The 19,989-nt window shown below is 39.3% G+C and overlaps 1 protein-coding gene across 1 annotated transcript in view; it reads left to right on the forward strand.

The window, feature by feature from the left end:
• Positions 1-13,964, forward strand: part of VPS36 (vacuolar protein sorting 36 homolog) — a 49,512-nt gene extending 35,548 nt beyond the window's left edge. Inside the window, exons 7-14 of the mRNA XM_003801800.3 lie at positions 4,346-4,378; positions 4,484-4,561; positions 5,426-5,560; positions 7,159-7,224; positions 9,834-9,898; positions 10,585-10,669; positions 11,690-11,766; positions 11,857-13,964. Coding sequence (XP_003801848.1) covers positions 4,346-4,378; positions 4,484-4,561; positions 5,426-5,560; positions 7,159-7,224; positions 9,834-9,898; positions 10,585-10,669; positions 11,690-11,766; positions 11,857-11,950 — 633 coding nt within the window. The 3' untranslated portion in view covers positions 11,951-13,964. The remainder of the gene's footprint in view (positions 1-4,345; positions 4,379-4,483; positions 4,562-5,425; positions 5,561-7,158; positions 7,225-9,833; positions 9,899-10,584; positions 10,670-11,689; positions 11,767-11,856) is intronic.
• Positions 13,965-19,989: the final 6,025 nt, after the last annotated feature.

A 19,989-nucleotide genomic window follows, 5' to 3' on the forward strand; every position in this document is an offset into this window, starting at 1 on the left:
CCCGCCACATTAGGCGTATGTGGCTGGCGCCTTAGCCACTTGAGCCACAGGCGCCGAGCCAGTTATTATGTTTGAAGCTCAGTTTATTCCATCTGTGGCCAGGCTAACCTCTTCAAGTTGGCTCCTGAGTGCTTTTGATACAATCTGGTAGACTTTGATAGCTTCCTCACTTTCTACTGTGACAAAAGTTTCAAGACCATCTTGCATATTTCCTGCTCCAAATCCGGAATCAACTATTTATCTGAGAAGCTCTCATTTCTTTTGTGAGACACAGTATTTCACCACTGTAATCTGCCTGCTATCCATTACTATCAAATTGATTGTTTCTAGGCCTTTCCAGTGGACAGACCTAGGATTTTTATTGTTGTATTGTTAATATAAAGTGCCTCATGAGTTCATACTTACCCTTCCTATTAAAATTCAGGATGATATTCCCAATAATTGATCTATGAGTTAAAAGGAAATTTTTGTGTATGTTCTCCCTATTCTGCCTACATTAAAAAAAAAAGTATATTGTATTTACTCTGACAGTGTGCCACTGCTGCATACGCTCTCCCACTCACTCTCCTTTAGTCCCGGTTGTACAAGGAGGTCTGTGTTCAGCACCACCAGTCGTTATGCTGAGCCCTGTAGCCCGTCTGCAGCTCAGTCTCCAGGAGATTTGTCAGGAAGTGATCATAGGAACAACATTCCCTGTGTCTAGCATGTTTGTGGTCCTTATGCATCAAGGTCAGTTTTGCTGGATTTGATTCCTGGGCTCCCATTGTCTTTCTTTGACTACCTTCAATATGTGACTTTAATTTTTTTGTCTGGCATGAATTGTTGCTGTCAAAGAGTGATGATAATCTAATTTTCCCTCCTTATAATGGCTGTTTGTCCTAGAAGGACAAAGGATTTTTTTTTCTTTAAAGCATAACAATTGACTAAATGTGTATCTGAATTAGTCATTTGGGGTTGTTATTCACCCTTTACATCAGAAAAAGCTAAAAAAAAAATGTTAAGATGATACAAGGTGTGAAGGCACAATATAAATCAGAAATGTAGTGACAAGATTAAGGAAAGGATTAAGATTTCTAAAAGATAGTTTCAGAAATAAAGGCTATACTAGACACAAGAGAGAGAATAAACACAACAGGTGAGGAAGGTGGAGAAGAGGAAACTTTCCATCTGCTCCGTAGCATGTCTGTCTCCATCTTCCTGAACTTTTAGATGAAGACTTAGTTCAGAATACTTTTTCTTACTCCACAGAGCCCATCCCTCTTCTACGTTTCATGCAGTGTCGACAAAATGGCAGCTTGCTTTTTTGTGATTCTCTGGCCCTGTTCCTATCTCCTATTTTTATCTGGACCTTATATTGCCTTTCTCTGAATTACTCCTACTTTGCTCAGTTTTGATTCCTGTCTCAGTAGTTTCTCCCCAGTATCAGATACCGTTCTGGAAGGGAAGCCTGGCAGGTCAGATTCAAGAGTTCATAGGCTGCTTCAGCCCCTTTAGCTCTTACTGGGGATGCAGATGACCAGCAGGGATAAGAGAAGTTCACTACAGGGAATGGAATGTGCAAAGTCACAGAGTCAAGAGAGTCACAAACAGAAAATCCAAGAAGTTATTAATAGTCACTGAAACTAGTAACCAGCCACTAAGAAATAATACCACAAGTTACCTTAGGAAGTACCCTGTGGTTTTAAAACAGATGACATTTTTCTCAAAATTGTAGTGGTCGTTTGACTGTAGGTGGGGTAGAACGATAGAAAGCAGATAATAAAATGGGTATATGCCTCTATTTTGCTTTAATTTTTATTGTAGGTAGTTCTTCCACCCAATTTTTGGTAGTTGACAACTCCAGATTTTAGAATAATAATAGAAATAAAAGTAAGGAAGCTTTTGTTTGTGTTTTATAATTATTTAAAATATTTTATAGAATAATTCTTTCAAGGCACTAAAATATTTACTATATTTACTTTTATGAACTTTAAAATAAAGGCTAATTTATGTACTTTATGTGCCTTACTCGATTGTTTTAGAATATTTTTCTATGAAAATATAACAATGAATAAACTTATTTACCACATTAAACTTTTACAGTGTTACCAGTTTTTCTTACACAGGTAAAGGAAATCTAATATTTTTTATAGTCAAAGTAAAAAGCTAAGTGCATAAAATGTTAGAGTTTCTTATTTTTAAAAAATAGGTTGCTGGGTGATTTGCCCTTCATTTAAATGTTAAAGTTGACTTAGTTTAAGAGCTGGTGCCCAGAGTTTCTTACAAAGGGTTTCCTGCATCTGCTGGCTGTTGCTGATAAGAATCCAGTGTTCAAGCCTTTTGTTTATCTGAGGAAATTCCTGTTAGGTGTGTGCACATTCCCTTTTGTTTTCAGTGTTAGCCTTAGTGAGTTGGCCGTAAGAAAATACAACACGTTATTCTTTTGGCAAAATTCTTTTGCAGGTGGGGGATACTTTAGATGGGCATAGGCAGATCAGAGCCACAAGTATATCCATCAGAACACTGTGTAGACCAATTTCTTGGTTTAGACAAGTTGCTTAATTTTTTTTTTTTTTAATATTGTTTCAGGTTAATTGAAAGTACAAAGAATTAGGTTGCACTGTTTGCACTTATTAGGTAAAGTCACTCTTATAATTGTGTCCCACCCCCATGAGATGTACCATACACCTAAGATTGTGCCTGTTAAGTGGGAGCACACCCATCCCCCACTTCTCCCCTCTCCTCTCACTTTTGTTCCCCACCCCCCACCTTGAATTGAGTTGAGTTTTTCTCTTATGTGGGCTTATATTAGATTGTCTTCTAGCTTCAGATTAGTATTGAGTACATTGAAGTCTTGCTTCTCCATTCTTTTGATACTTTACTAAGATTGTGTTCCAGCTCTATCCAGGTTAATACAAATGATGCAAGGTCTCAATCTTTTTCATGGCTGAATAGTATTCCACGGTATATACCATAGCTGCTTAATCCATTCCGGGGTTGGTGGGCATTTAGGTTGTTTCCACATTTTGGCGATTGTAAATTGAGCTGCCATAAACATTCTAGTGCAGATGTCCATATGATAAAATGATTTTTTTTTTTTCTTCTGGGTAGATGCCTAGTAATGGGATTACAGGATCAAATGGGAGGTCTAATTTGAGTTCTTTAAGGGTTCGCCATACTTTCTTCCAAATGTTTAATTGCTTTAAAAAATAACATCCATGGCTCGGCGCCTATAGCTCAACCGGCTAAGGCGCCAGCCACGTACACCTAAGGTGGCGGGTTCGAATCCCCAGCCTGGACCCGCCAAACAACAATGACGGCTGCAACCAAAAAATGGCCAGGCGTTGTGGCGGGCACCTGTTGTCCCAGCTACTTGGGAGGCGGAGGCAGGAGACTCGCTTGAGCCCAGGAGCTGGAGGTTGCTGTGAGCTGTAATGCCACGGCACTCTGCCCAGGGGGACAGCTTGAGGCTCTGTCTCAAAAAAAAAAAAAAAAAATAACATCCATGAGCATTGATTAGATAAGATAGACTGTGCTGGCAGTGTATATTCAGTAACTTGAAATAACTTCTTAGAAATATGTCTGATTAAGTCTGGAAGGGCCTTTGAAGTAGGTATTTGCCATAGTAAATTTAAAGAATTGATGGATTTTATTTAGATGCATTTTAGTGGTATTTGAATGTTTTTCTTTTGTGATATCCATCACATGTGAAGATAATAATGTGTTCAACATTCAGAAGCTGAGGCTTGCTATTTCAGCTAACTCATACCTGCTTGTATTAAAGCCAAAATTACTATGCCTCAAGAAGTATCCTGCAGCGGTGTATTGCCATTTTCAGCCAGGAAAGCTTGATAGTGCCTTTGATTCTTGATTTCCTAACAGGAAATGATTTTACAGAAAATCAGTGACAAATTTTTCTTACTTGTGTCAAATAAGAGTAAGTAAAATTTTATGAAATATTTTAATACTATGTCATGTCACTGTTTGTTTAATCAATGATAATTTTCTGTTTTTTTTTTTTTTTTTTTTCAGTTTTTTTGGCTGGGGCTGGGTTTGAACCCGTCATCTGTGGTGTATGAGGCCAGCACCCTACTCCTTTGACCCGCAGGCGCTGCCCAATCAATGATAACTTTCTCTTTGACACTTTGAATTTTTTTGCAGTTTGTTTTGGAAAACTTACAGTTTCTTAGCTAAACTGAAATTTTAGAATGAGATTATTTGTATAAATATTTTATTAATAAATTGTTATTTGTAAGAAAATTTCATATATTTCTATTATAGGGAAAAAAATACAAGGTACTTCATTGCTTTTAAAACATTTTAATTCTTTAGTCAGATCCCAACAAAAACTCCTTTCTCATTCCAGGCTTTTGAAGACCTCAGCAAGTTAATGATCAAGGTCTGTGTCATTTATGTCTATTAAATTCATACCATTTTGAAAATATGTTTTGTTAACAGATACTTTGGGGACTTTTTTTTTCAGTCTTTACTTTTCATTTGACAGGCTAAAGAAATGGTGGAATTATCAAAATCAATTGCTAATAAAATTAAAGAAAAACAAGGAGACATCACAGAAGATGAGGTAAATAGATTCCTTTTCTTAAGGTATTAGAAACTGGATTATATAAATAATGCCATGGGGTTTACCAGTTTGCTTTCTTAATGTAGCGTTTTATTTCTTTTAGGACTTGAGGGGGTGTGTGAAATGTGCTAACAGAAAAAGTCAACCATAAAAATTCTGTTAGTTGTTAGGATTATAGGTTATTTTAATACCCTTTTTATGGAGTATAGAAAACAGAGATATTAAGATGTGTAAGGAGTGGCTGTTTTACACATATCCTTAAGTTTGATGTCTGTTTCATTAAATTTGTCTATAATCTGGTAATAGCCATTTTTCTTTCGAAGTTTTCAGTTGTGTCATTTGGGTTAGATTAAATATAGCATTGTTCTCTTCTCATACCACACTTGTGACGTGACCAAAGTATGAGAGACCTGGATAGGAGAAGAAAGAGAGTAATTAGATGTGTGCAGGGAACTACTAGACACCTGCTCTCTTGTAGTTCACAGCATAGAAACGTATGTGGGTCATTATGAAATCAAGAAACCTAAAATCCATGCAGATGGAAATAGACAAAGCCGTCCCAGCAAGACCAGTAAGCTAAGCAAACTGAAACTTGCATAGGTCAGTCAGAAAGGACCGTGAGCTATGTTTGTTGGAAATGAAATAATGGACCCTAACACAATTGGACTTAAAACTTTCATAGTGATCCACGTAGTAATAGAAAGGGTAGTATGGGAAAAGGGTAGAGGAATCGGGTAGTAGAGGAAAAGGGTATGTATGAAAAAAATTGAGTGGAATTGAATTTATGATGGAAGAATTTTAAATATTGGGGTAGGGAGACTAATTCTGCAGAGTCTTTTAATGCCTTTTCTCCTCTTGTTATAGACCATCAGGTTTAAATCCTACTTGCTGAGCATGGGAATAGCTAACCCAGTGACCAGGGAAACCTACGGCTCCGGCACACAGTACCACATGCAGCTGGCCAAACAGCTGGCTGGGATATTGCAGGTGCCTTTACAGGTAAAAGCTAAACCTAAGTGTTCTTTAAAACTGTGTTAAACTTCTTTTTTTTTTTTTTTTTGAGACAGAGTCTCAGTCTGTTACCCTTGGCAGAGTGCTGTGATATAATAGTTCACAGCAACCTCAGACTCTTGGGCTTAAGCAATCCCTTGCCTCAGCCTCCTGAGTAGCTGGGACTACTGATGCCCCCTACAACAGCTGGCTAGTTTTTCTATTTTCAGTAGAGACTGGGTCTTGCTCAGGCTAATCTCGAACTCCTGAGCTCAAGCAGTTTACCCAGGTTGGCTTCCTAGAGTGCTGGGGTTATAGATGTTAGCCACCACGCCTGGTACTGTGTATTCTGTCATCAGAAATGTCAACAGGAGCATAACTCCTTTTATGATGTAGTTATTGTCAACTGACATGGGTTTTTTTCTTTCAGGAATATTACATTAGTTCAGTGTACTTACTTAGGATTCTTTGTCATCTTCTAAATCGTTTCAATTTTCATCTTAGACATTATTAACTTTCTAAATCTATTAATATTTGATATGAAGCTTATTTGCAAAAAGGAATACATGGTGTCTCTCTGTATAGATATATTTCCATCTAATCTTTAGTATACAGTACTATTAATAATTCCATAATATAGATTCATCTTCTAGTCTTATAGTATTCAGGCAATTAGAAATTTATGCCAAAGTAGAATAGCATAATAAACCCCATGTACCCAACACCCACTTCATCTGTAAACCAGCTTCCACTCAAAATGATTTTAAAGCATACCCCAGATATCACATCACTTTCTCTGTAAATATTTTAGTATGTGGCTATAATGATTAAGTCTTTTTTAAAAACAACTATTATCCCATTTTACATCTAAAATATTAAAAATTTCTTAGCATCTCAAATATCTAGTTAGTATTCATAGTTTTTCTTATAGTTGGTCTGTTTAAATCAGGGTACATTAGAGCTACTCAACGTCTCTCAAATTTGGTGTGTGTGCTTTTTAAAATTCCATGAGTTTCTCATTCTCTTGTCTCTTCTTATCTCCCACCTCACAATGTATTTATTAAAGAAACAAATTGTCCTATAAAGTGTGGTTCCCTGACCTACGTATTTCCTGTAAACTGGTAATAGAGGTCCATTAGGGTTTTTTGCTGGCAAGAACATTTTACAGAGGGCATTGTGCATACCCATCAGGAGGCGTGTAATATCTGATTGCCGTGTGTGTGTGTGTGTGTGTGTGAGAGAGAGAGTGATGTTAGCATACACTACTGATGACCATAACCCAGTACTTCATCAGGGTATGCAAAAAGATGATAGACTTATTTAATTCTACCCTGTCTTCATTTATTAGCTGAAATAACTCAAAATATTTAAATATACTTTTTGAAGCATGGCAGATAACTTCTTTTCATCTAAGTAAATGTTAAAATAGGAATAATGACATTAAAGTTCAAATACTGAATTTGGAGTGCTTTGTGGTATGTAAATAGGCTCTCCTGTGTGTAGTTTTTCAAAGCTTCTTAAGAAATTTTCTGGTTTCTGATTTCACTCTATGATTCATATTAAGAAATGCTAACTGGTGCTAATATAACAAAATTTTTCTTTAACAGGAACGAGGGGGAATCATGTCACTGACGGAGGTATACTGTTTAGTAAACCGCGCTCGAGGAATGGAAGTAAGAATAGAATATTTAGACATTCTTTAACTAAGTTTAGACTTTCTTGATACAATACAGATTCCCTTACAATGAATACAATTTGAGGAAGGGTTGCAAATATCAAAGCTATTTTGAGAAGCAGTGTGGTACAATGAGAAGCACTGCTCTGGGGTCTAGGAGGGTAGCTTCTGTTCTTTTTTTTTTTTTTGAGACGGAGCTTCAAGCTGTCCCCCTGGGTAGAGTGCCATGGCATCACGCTCACAGCAACCTCCAACTCCTGGGCTCAAGCGAGTCTCCTGCCTCAGCCTCCCAAGTAGCTGGGACTACGGGCGCCCGCCACAACGCCTGGCCATTTTTTAGTTGCAGCCATTATTGTTGTTTGGCGGGTCCGGGCTGGGGATTCGAACCCGGCACCTTAGGTGTATGTGGCCGGCGCCCCAGCCGCTTGAGCCACAGGCTCCGAGCCGGTAGCTTCTGTTCTTGATTTTGCCACTGATTTGCTGAGTGACCTTCAGTAACTTTACTTAACCTTTCTGAAACTCAGTCTTTTTCTTTTTAAAAATATATTTACTTATAATTACACATAATTATATATTTCATGGGGTTCTGTGTGAAACTGCATTGCAAGTGTGCATGGTATGATTAAACCAGGGTAATTAGTGTATCTTTTACTTTCAACACTAATCATTTATTTGTGATGATGGTATTCAAACCCTCTCTTCCGCTATCTTGACACACATGCTGAATTATTACTGTCTGCAGTCTCCCCAAGGTTCTGCATAGGAGCGAGCCGATGCGATGTTTGTCTTTCTGTGTCTGTCTTATTCCACATGACATGATGCCCTCCAGGTTGATCCATGTTCTTGCAAACCACAGCATTTCATTCTGTTTATGGCTGAATAGAACTCCATTTTATATGTATACCACCTGTTCTGTATCTCATCGGCTGAGATGGGAGCTTGGGCTGATTCCACAACTTGGGTATTGTGAATGGTGGTGTAGTGAGCACAGGGTGCAGGGGCCTCTCTGACATCCGGAGTTCATTTTCTTTTGATGTCTTAGTAACAGGATGGCCGGATCACATGGTGGTTCTATGTCTAATTTTCTGAGAAGCTCTATACTGTGGTATGTAATAGCTGTGCTGATTACATCCCACCAACAGTGTGTAAGAGTGCTGCTTTTGCACATCCTTGCCAGCATTTAGGGACTCAGTTTTCTTATCTTTAAGGGTTTAGACTGAGTGATACCTTTCAGCTCTAACAGTGTCTCCGTTGTAATGAACAAGGTTATTCAGGAAACCTTTCCTCTGTGGTAGCTAACTCTTCAGTCACCTTGGTTGGACACAGACTGCCTTGTGGGTGATGGAGAAGGAGTGCTGCCCTGCCCTGATGGCTGGGTAACAGCTCAGGGACAGGAGCTGTGCTTCAGCTCTCGTCACCCCCCGCATCCAGATATCCTTGGCTTCCAAGGTTCTATGCAAGTGTCCTTTGTGCTCCAGCAGTCAAAGTCCTGTGGTATTAGCAGTCACCTCCATGCAAATGAATCACCTAAGCCTCTGCTCTGTGTTTTTATTCAGATAATTACTATCAGTTAGTTCTTATCTTCTGGGCACTCTGCATGTCTTACCTTATTTTTCCTCCCAATAACTCAATATATTGAGTTACTTTTACTATTCTTATGGAGGGGATAATTTGGGGATTATTATTTGGGGATAATTTGATGATTAGGGCCACACCCAGAGACAGTAGTTTGACAGGGATTTGGACCCAGGCTGGGCTGGCTCTGGAGCCACCATCCTGTTTGACTCAAAGCTGTATTTGTCACCATTGTATTGTGTTGAATTGTTAAATTTGCACTGTCCCTAAGGGGATAGCCACTAGTTACATCACTACCAGTGATGAATGTGAACTGAAAGTATACTTAATCCAAGCTGAGATATGCTGTACTAGGTTTAGAAGACGTTCTACAAAAAGGACATGTTAAATATCTTATTAATAATTTTTTATATTGATTACATGTTGAATTGGTACTATGTTTAACCTGTGGGGCTAAAGAAAATGTTTGTGTTAAAAATTTTACCTGTTTCGTTTTACTTTTTTTTTTTTGAGACAGAGCCTCAAGCTATCCCCCTGGGTAGAGTGCCGTGGCATCACGCTCACAGCAACCTCCAACTCCTGGGCTCAAGCGAGTCTCCTGCCTCAGCCTCCCAAGTAGCTGGGACCACAGGCGCCCGCCATAATGCCCGGCCGTTTTTTGGTTGCAGCCATCATTGTTGTTTGGCGGGCCCAGGCTGGGGATTCGAACCCGCCACCTTAGGTGTATGTGGCTGGCACCTTAGCCGCTTGAGCCACAGGTGCCGAGCCTCGTTTTACTTTTTAAGTGTGGCTACTATAAACTGTAAAATTACGTGCGCAGCTTGCATTATATTTGGGGGGTGATAGCACTACTTTAATGAATAGAACTCTTTAGCTCCTTAGTTAATCTATTTTGCCTTGCAATGATTAAGTCACCTAAAATTTTTGATAAGTGGTAATTTTTTTATTTTCTCTTCTATTTTAGTGACTATTGTAATTACATAGCATTACTTTATTAATTTGCAGTGTAAACTGGATTTTTTTCCCCATTAGTTGCTCTCACCAGAAGATTTAGTAAATGCGTGCAAAATGCTGGAAGCACTGAAATTACCTCTCAGGTAAAGGAACCTCTGCCCGGAGTTTGTCACTTGTAACCATGATGCTATACAGGGTGGGACGGGAAAGCTTGGCAAGCTTACTATCCCAAGTGCCAGCCAAAGTATTGTATTGCCCTCTTAAAATTGTTACCTGTGACCAGAATTCATCCGGCACCACACCTGTCTTCTGTTATCCTGGTTTTCATCTTTGCCAGGGCGAGGCATGTTCTAACAGGGTTAGTAAGCAGACTCTTATCCATTTAGAGCAGTGGTTCTCAACCTTCCTAATGCCTTGAACCTTTAATACAGTCCGAAGGGGTTGTGACCCACAGGTTCTCTGATTAGAGGAATGAAATAAAAACATGGCTCCTCCCATGAGATGAGAATAGCTACCTTCTCTTCCTTTGGACATTTTGTGTTACTGTCCAGAGAAATTCAGTTGTGAGTTTTATCTTCCTTATCTTTGGGTTACAATAAAAGGTAGTCATTTTCATTTAACATTAGATTCTAGTTTTTAATTTTATTATCTGTGTGTTCTTGAGCTTTTTAGTTATGCCATAGTTGCTTGTGTTTGACAAGTTTTAAATGTTGCTTTGTGTTAATCTTGCCTTCATTCCTGGGCATCAAAGAAAGCAACAAAGATATGCTTCTCTTTATGCTGAATATTCTAGATGATTCTGCTTTGTTCTTGCCTCTGTGGTTTTTAGGCTCCGAGTTTTTGACAGCGGTGTCATGGTAATCGAGCTGCAGTCCCACAAGGAAGAGGAAATGGTGGCCTCGGCCCTGGAGACAGTATGTGAAGCCAGTTTTCTCCAGTCACTAGAGTTGCCACCAAGACCTAAGTCCGTAGCAACTTGAGAAACAGGGTGTCATTTTGAATTTAACTTTATTAAAAAGTAACAAATATATGCACACCCAATTAAAAATGGCTCATCATTAACAGTGAATCAGTATTTATCAAAGTTATTTGTTAAGGGCTTTTTGAAACTTGACACTTTTTTTATTAAATCATAGCTGTGTACATTAATGCAGTCATGGGGTATATGAAACTTAACACTCTAACATCTTACGAGGAGAATTAGAATTAGTGAAGTGCTTTCTTTTCTATTGAGGCTTAGTGTTGAGAACAGCTTTCTAAGTTTGTTTATCAGAATTTCAAACAGGTGAACTTTATCTTTTAGTAATACCTATGTAAACAGCATTGTAAAATCCCACAAGTGGTTTTGTGAAATAATTGCTTCAAAAATATGAAAAGCAACTGTAGTTTAGATGGATTTTTACTGGCCAAACTCCTAATATTTCTCATCAGCGTACTTCAAATATTAACTATCTTCATTGCCTCTATGGTGTACAGGTATAATTTGAATAACATTTATTATACTTCTCCTTTTTAACTAGATGAGCCCCCACCCCCAAGCCTAACTATTTTTACCGCATATTTTAACCTGAGCTTACATATATATAAGTTTCCTTTATTGGGTCGTATAATGTGTACTCAATTAGAATTTATTATATGTTCCTTTTCAGGCTATGAAATAGATTGTAGGCTTTATTACAGTGCCTTTGTCATATAGAGAGAACTTCTTCTTGATAGCTTAGCTTATACTAAGATACAGCTTATAATGTATCTTTTCTGGGTTCTTCAACTTTTGTAGGATTAAGCATTAAGATTTATTTCTATAGTGAATATTCTTTGGGCAGTAGAAAATTCAGTAAATTATTTCCTGCATATTCTGGTATACATTCTGCTTAAGGTTAGTACCTAGGTATCCTAAATTAATCACAGTTTTTTCTGCTATATTTCTTTGTTAGGTTTCAGAAAAGGGATCTCTAACATCAGAAGAGTTTGCTAAGCTTGTGGGAATGTCTGTCCTCCTGGCCAAAGAAAGGTAAGTAAGATCCTTGCCCTTCATTACAACATAATATATATTTGTATTTCGGCATGGACATATAATTCTGGGTTTTTTCCTTTTTTTTAGGTTGCTGCTTGCAGAGAAGATGGGACATCTTTGCCGAGATGACTCAGTGGAAGGCTTGCGTTTTTACCCAAATTTATTTATGACACAGAGCTAAGGGTTTTCCATTTGAAATCATTTTTGTCCATGTGCTTGCATTCATGTAGAGGTTGTATGACATTGAACTAAGAGACAAACCCTGATCACCCAGGAATTTATTGGAACTTCACAATAGAATGTAAAAAACTCTCTTCATTTCTGCTTAAGTAGCATGATTCAGGAAGATTATTTAGGATACACATAGGAAAATAAGAAAAAATGAATGCCAGTATGGATTTAAAATCATGTTATAGTTGTGTAGAACCTTAAGAGTTTAACTTGAAATATGGTGAATTTTAATTTGATCTTCAAATCTCACCATTCTATAAAGAAGGGAATTTAGTTTTGCAGAGAAGAGAAAGAAAGGTGGCCTGTTGGGACAGCTTGGCTTATTATTTATAAGTGAAGTTATTCTCTAGCCCTCCTGTGTCCATTTTTTTTTTTTTTTCCAGTTTCTGGCCAGGGCTGTGTTTGAACCTGCCACCTCCAGCATATGGGGCCAGTGCCCTACTCCTTTGAGCTACAGGCGCCACCCCATTTTGGGATTTTTTTAATGAGGGAAGTTATACCCTCTAGGCGGGGCTGAAGAACAGCACAACATTGGAACAGAGTATGGAACTGCAGCGTGCCATGTGAGGCTCCTGTTAGGGCTTTTAGAAACAGTCATAGGCATGTCTTCAGCAGACTAAGTAAAACACCTTTGTGAAAGGAGAGAATTTTATTGGACTTAATATATATTCTAACTAGTTTCTTTTAGTTTTTTTAAATGATGATTTCATGGCATTTAAAGAATGCAGCTATGTCATTTTGTGAAAAAAATGCTGTGGATTTTGAAACTCAATTAGAAAGCTGTATAAACATGCCCAGAGTTATGATTACAAAATTTGGAAGGTGAACAGCTCAGGAATTCCCTAGACTGTTGTGCAGGTGGAAGGGCAGAGTGAACCTTTCATAGCTTTACAGGAAGCTTCGTGTTCTTTTACCTCAAAGCCACAGACAGGAAATAGAAAGTAGAAAACTAATAGCTTCTTTTTCCTTCAAGGAGTTTCAACAACAAACTTTAAAAAAATCTATCATATTCCAGCAGTATTTTTTTCTTTGCTCCGTAATTATAAATTATGTGGAGTATTCTAGTAAAACGTTTTATTGAGAGAAGAGAAGCTGGCTGATGCTGCTTAGAGATGGCATGAATTTTACAGAGGACTGCCTGACTTCCTATCACTATGCTGCCTGCAGTATGCTGGCACTATCTCAAACTCAGGGATCCCACAGGACAGGAGACTCTCTTTGTGAGATGGAGTGGGAAGTGGAAGGGTAATGATGGTTTTGCCTAAGCCTCCAGAAGGCATAGGGAGAACCCCTCAGACCAGGAAAAGGGCTGCCCAGGGTCACATCTGGGACCCGTAGGTTTCCCAAACCTGTCACTGACTCTTCATTGTAGTGACAGATCCCCTAAGTCCCCCATTACCCAGCCTCAGGTTTATCTGGAGGATAAGTCAGCATCTGGCCCCCAAGTCTTTTAGGATCGGCTGGACCACTGTATGCATTTGTATGTCTTGCCTCCTCTGGGCTGCACTTTCTGTTTCACCCTGCTCTGGCAAACTTGTGCACACATACACAGGAAATATCTCATCTGGCTAAGATTTTTAACACATTAATTCCCATGTTAGTTGTATTTACCTTACACGAGTTTTGAGCCCAGGGCCTCAGGAAGCATATATAACTCACAGGTCTTTGACCTAATAAAATGCTAATTTATTAATGCTAATAAAATAAAAATAAAAGGCCACAAGGGAATTTTTTTTTCTAGTGTGGCATTCAGTGTGTTAAAACTTACAAGGATAAATATTAATCTGTATCGCCAGATCAAATGAGTTGCAAATAAGATTATTGGAACTACTAGATCTAGCTCTAATGATTTGGATTCATATACTTATTTACTTAAGTGTGACAACTGATTAACAAAAGTGTAGCAATCTGAATTATATAAGGTGAACTACAGAGGAAGAAAAGTAACATGAATATATTTTACAAATATCATATTAATTAAAAAGTATGATTGATTTTATTATTTTTAAAGTGGGCATTCTTCACTATTTTCAGATCTGTGTGTGTGTGTGTGTGTGTGTGTATATATATATATATATAAATTTTTTTTTGACAAATAATGTGTCCTTTTCCCTCTAACATAGGAATTATTTTTAAATACAATGAATTAGGCCCTAAGTGCAAAACTGTTCTGTCTCGGTGCTCACTGGAATGATTATTCCTTTTGCTTTCCTAACTTTGCTCCTTAGGAGCATGAATTTTGTAGCTTTATGGCAATGGTATATTTTAGTCATTTACTGTCAAGAATAAATTTTTTACTTTGATACAAAGTAAAGATTGTTTTCAGGGTTACATGATTGGTGTTAATGTATATACAGTAAAATTAGTACAAAAATTTAAAATGATTTTTCTTAACTTGGTGTTCTTTTTAAGTATTCTTTGAAAAATATATAAAAGTGGTAAGGCTTTGATCATACTAAGCCAGTATGTTAAAAGTTCTTTTAGATTTCATAATCAAGACAGTGCTTGATTAAGCTCTTAGTATTTTAGTTGTGTTAAAAGGATGGGAAATGAGTCATGAATTGTTCTGGTATTTAAAAATTCTTGATATGAATTCCACTGTTGATCAACCATGTGTATTCGTATGAATGTACTTTCTCTTGTTCCCTGTTTTCAGACTAATCTTAGAAGACGTCGATTTATCGTGTCATTATTCTCATCCTCAAGTACTTAAAATGGTTCTCTTTTGTCCAACAGTCTAAGAGTCTTCATTGTGGTAGGGTGGAGTCACGACTCCTAAGGTGGTTAGGTTTTAAAGACAGTGCCTGAGAACAAAATTGAGCACGCTCAAAATGATCCTTGAAAATCTAAATTACCAATATAAGTTTCTTTATAGTCTTAAAAGTTTGAATCCCTTGGGAATGTACATAGGTATGAATATATTATGCATATCGGAAGTATAATGTATAATAAAAACTGCGTATCAACAATTCACTTTCATAGCATTAATAATTACACTATTTAAATGTGTGTGTCTTTTGCCAATAGATATGGTTGTATTTATGTAAATTTATTGCTAACCCCTTCCCTGATGTTAGATCTAGAGTGTAAGCTCCATAAGGGCAAAAGTTTTTATCTGGTTTATTCATGGATCTATCCTCGGATGCTAGAACAGAGCCTGGAACATACTAAGCATTCAGTGAATATTTACTGAGTGAATGAACTCTGATGTAGCTACCTTTTAGAATTTGGTTCCACTTTATCCCATTTTAGTTGCCATTCAGTTCAATGAAAAGAAAACTTTTTGAATGCATATCAATTTTGTATGAGGAACTTTGTGGAGCAGTAAAGGGAGCGGGTGAATAGTATGTGGTCTTGCCATTAAGAAAAGGGTTGCCTAATTGGGGAATTAGACATGTAAGCAACTTTCATTGAAGATGGAATGAAGGAAGTGCCATGGAAGGGGCATGGGAGCCATGCTGTGAAGGGCAGAAGAGGGAGCCTTTAGTACTGAGGGAGGCCCTGTGGGAGAGGAAGGTCCTGGTAAACAAGGCCCAGAAGGACCAAGGGTTCTCAGAAAGTGGAAGGCATTGGGTCCAGGAAACAGCGTGAGGTGTGCACTGCCTGTTTCTAGACACACTAACCTTGTCCGTCCACATTTCCTGTTAGTACTTCTTCCCACTCACTCACCTACCACCGCCCCCACTAATCCAAATTATATACTGCTCAATCCCACCTGCTGTAGAAAACCCTGTGTCCAGTACACCTCTATTATTTTTTTGCTCCATAAAAGTTGTTTCTTTGTATTTTGTTTTGTTCTCGTTAATCTTGATGCCATAAGAAAATAGAAAAATTGGGATTCTTTGAGTTCAAAGATTGTTCATTATCTGCAGTCTCCAACCCCCAGCTGTGGATCTGTTAGGAGCTGAGCTCCACCTTGCTGCCCTGCCCCTTCCCTGTCCACTTCCTCTCTCCACCTCATCCATGGAAAAATTGTCTTCCAGGAAACTTAGGAGCAGGGTGGCAGAGAACGTGAGAGTTTGGGCCATTCAAACAAAGCAGCTTCATCTGAGCTCCGCCTAGCACCGCATTCCCCCCCCCCCCATGGAAAAACCGTGAAATCCATCCCTTGTGTCAAAAAGGTTAAGGACCCTTGTTACATACATTTCTTTTGAATTCTCACAGGCCTAGGTCAGCAACTGTACATGGTAAATTCCTAGTGAGGTACTAACTGAACTGAGTGATTGTTGGATTATAAATTGTGTCAAGAGTTGACTAGCAGACCCTAAATCTGTGCCTTTTACCTTCTTCCCAAGAAAACAACCAGACCAGTCATGGCTCTGAGATCTGTGTGTCTTATTTAAATTCTATGACAAGAGCCATAACTGTGATGTGGGAAGCACCACCGAAAAGTCTGATTGGCTTGGGGCCCATAGCTCAGTGGTTAGGGTGCCTGGCAGGTTTGAACCCAGCCCCAGGCATGCTAAACAACAATGACAACTACAACAACAACAACAAAATAGCCAGGTGTTGTGGTGGGTGCCTGTAGTCCCAGCTACTTGGGAGGCTGAGGCAAGAGAATCGCTTAAGCCCAAGAGTTTGAGGTTGCTTGAGCTATAACACCACAGCACTGTACCAAGGGCGATGAAGAGATACTCTGTCTCAAAAAAAAAAAAAAAAAAAAAGAAAGAAAAGTCTTAATACATACGTAAGATCTTGTTATACAGATTGTGATTACAGGGTGAAAATTAGATCATTTGTGTTGTTCTTTGTGTCTTGAAAGGAAATCATGAGTCAGTTACAGCTTTCATCTCATCTCAGAAGTATTACCAGCTGCTGACCCAGAAAGAGAATTCTTTTTTTTTTTTTAGACAGGGTTTCGGTAGAATGCTGTGGTGTCATAGCTCACAGTAAACTCAAACTCTTGGGCTCAAGTGATCCTTTTGCCTCAGCCTCCCCAGTAGCTGGGACTATAGGTGCTGCAACAATACCCAGCTACTTTTAGAGAAGGGGTCTTGCTCTTGCTCAGGCTGGTCTCCAAGTCCTCAGCTCAAGTAATCCACCAGCCTTTGGCTCCCAAAGCACTAGGGTTATAGGCGTGAGCCACCGTGCCCAGCCAGAAAGAGAATTCTTGATAGCCATATTAGTTTTAGTTCAGTATTGGCAAGATCATAATCACTATTCTTTTGAAAGCTTTTTTTCTCCTTTCACTATTATGTTGCCTTTTGGAAAAAAACTGAATTGTATCTTAATTGTCTGATAAAGACAGTAATATAGTTTGATAAGAATTCTAATGACAAAATTGACCAAGTATCTTAATAAAGCTACTATTTTAAAAATGACCTATAGCTACTTGTATCTGGATTACTCCCACCCCTGAAGAGTGGCTTTTTAGGGGACACTGTTCTGCATAATTAGAGCAAGTTGCCATCTATATGTTTTACTTAATCAGCACATATCTAAATAAATATTTCAAAATGACTATTATCTGTGCCATTTATAATACGGGGAAGGAGGGATTATGTCATTTCCTCAAGGTCATTAAGTAGGGCTGGGATTTAACCCAGGATTTAGCTTTTGCTTCCAAAACTGAAAACCCAGAGTTCTTGAGACATGTATGTGAAAAGGAATCCCAACCTTGAATTGATGAATAGTTACTAGAGAAGATAATTCTACTGGCAATGAAACTGGATGATTACCTTAAAGCCTTCTTTGAAAATTTGAGTTTTGTTAGTACTGTTAGTATAGAGTTGTATGTAATTGATAAAGTGTAAGTACTTAAAAATTTCGGTACTTCTGATTACATGTAAGTAAATAAGTTTGCTGTCTTTTAAAAAACGAAATGATAGGTTCAAGGTCCTGCAAATGGCATGCTTTTAAATGTTTTAACAATTGAGGTAAAGTTTACAAACACTAAAACGTCACATTTTCAACTGGATGAGTTTTTACAAGTGCATACCCTAGTAAATGCATGTCAACAGAACACATCTGTTACCCCCTGGACGGTTCCTCGGTGCCCCCTGGGTTGCCTGCTCACCAGAGGCCACAACCGTGCTCTGATTTCCATTATCAGACGTTAGTTTTGTCCATTAAGTGGTACATTTTGTGTTAAAAAAACAAAAAAAAAAAGCAAATGGTAATCTGCCTTGCAGTTACTTAGTAACCGGCACAGCTGTTAAACAAAGTGGACTCCATCCTCTCATTCTTTTTAAAAGACAACGTTTTAACACTTTGCAAAGTAGAGTTTTTTAAAAGGGGCAGTTATTTTTAATTTACTTAAATACACTGCGTTCTTTTGAAATCCTTCAATAATTTTCGGTAAAGAATGTCTTTGGCTATTGAAACAATTTGTTTCTGTGGTCTTCCAGAAGAAAATGACACTAGGGGAGTCGGAAATGAATTTGAAGTGTCAGGAACCTGCCGGTTCGCCCCGGAAACCCTGGCCGGAGCTGTGCGGGTGTGTGGTGCGCGCTGGGGGGAACTTGCAGTCTGCGGTGGCCGAGCCCTTCCCCCGAGCCCCTGGCCGGCCGGGCGCGCCCCTCGCGGGTTTCCAGTCCCGCGGCCCGCGAGCTGGGGGCGGGCAGGAAGGGATGCGCGGCCCAGCAGGCGGGGGCGGGCCGCGCCCTGTCCCCCGGGCCCTCCCTTCTCGGACCGTCGGGGGCGGGCCCGGGCGGGGCTGCGGGAGCCGCGCGCGCGGGGCTGGGGCGCGCAGTCGGGGACGGGTGCTCGGTCTCCGCCTCTGGCTACCGAGGCCTCCTGGCCGCCGCGCCGCCTTGCCTGGCCAGTGTGGGGCTGCGCCCGCCAGTTCCCAGAGGTAAGAAGAGCGCTCGCGGGGACATTTCCGCTGGGTCGGGAAATGCCGCGGGGACCCTGCACCTCCCCGCAGCCGGGAGGCGCAAGTGGATGTTTGCGTACTCTCCACGCGCTGACCTCGGTCCGAAGGGACAGGCTGTAACCAGGCGTCGGTCTCCACGCGTCGGAGTCCCTACTTTAACCTAACCGGGGTCTCCCCTGGCGCAGGTGTTGCTGAGACCGGCCGTACAGACCCGAGTTGAGTCTACATTGTTGAGATGTCTTGGGATACTAAGCATTCCAGAGAGAGAGAGAGAGAGAATCCTTCCTGGGATACAAACAGTATGAGAGAATAAGCATTTCAAAGTGATCCTCATTTGTGCTGATGACAACGAGGGTTACATTTCCAACCATGAACTTGACTTGGTGGCCTTTGGAAACCCGAGTAGGTGGGGGAGCGCACAGATTCTCAGGCAAACTGCGCGCAACCCGTGGGACTGGGGCAGAGCGGACGCGACTGAATATACAAATAAATCCTGTCTATGCCCGCTGCTTTGGAATTAGGGATTTCCTCCTCCTAAATATTATTCTTAAATATAAACTCAAGTACGTGCGTGTTTGTCAGAAGGGAGAAAAATCACTTTGCTTCTTTTTGTTTTTACTTTTATTTGACAAGTCATTGGTCCCAGGGATATTAGCCTAATTCATTTTCTGTAGCTATTAAGGGGTATATAGAAGTTTTGGTTTCCACAGGAACCTTGTGTCTAAGGTTGAGTGATGCTATTAGCCTTTGAGCCTATTTACTTCTCCTACCCTTCAAAACTGATGCATTTAGAATTTCCCTATAAACTTTTATGTATGTGAATGTTATATGAAAGTATTTTCAAATGTGTGTAAAGAATACCTAAGTTATTATTTTCTTAGGAGGATTCTCAAGCCAAACATTGTTAAGTAGCCAGTTGTGGTATTGGGAGAATTTCAAAGAAAATAAGCAAGTAAGGTTGAGGAAGAAATTATAGAAGCATGTTATGATTATGCTATATGACAAGAATTAATTGATACGTAACCTGATTTGTTTTATAAATCCATTTCCATTTAGTTCTAAACATAGATTATCACGCAATGCTGTGTTTATTGGTCATTTTCATAGAAGGAAATTGTGTTATAATCACAGTCATTTATGATGAGGGATTTAACTTCTGTGGTGGTAAAAGTAAG

This window comes from Otolemur garnettii, unplaced genomic scaffold (assembly GCF_000181295.1).
Source record: "Otolemur garnettii isolate 467f Iridium unplaced genomic scaffold, OtoGar3 scaffold00221, whole genome shotgun sequence".
NCBI lineage: Eukaryota > Metazoa > Chordata > Mammalia > Primates > Galagidae > Otolemur > Otolemur garnettii.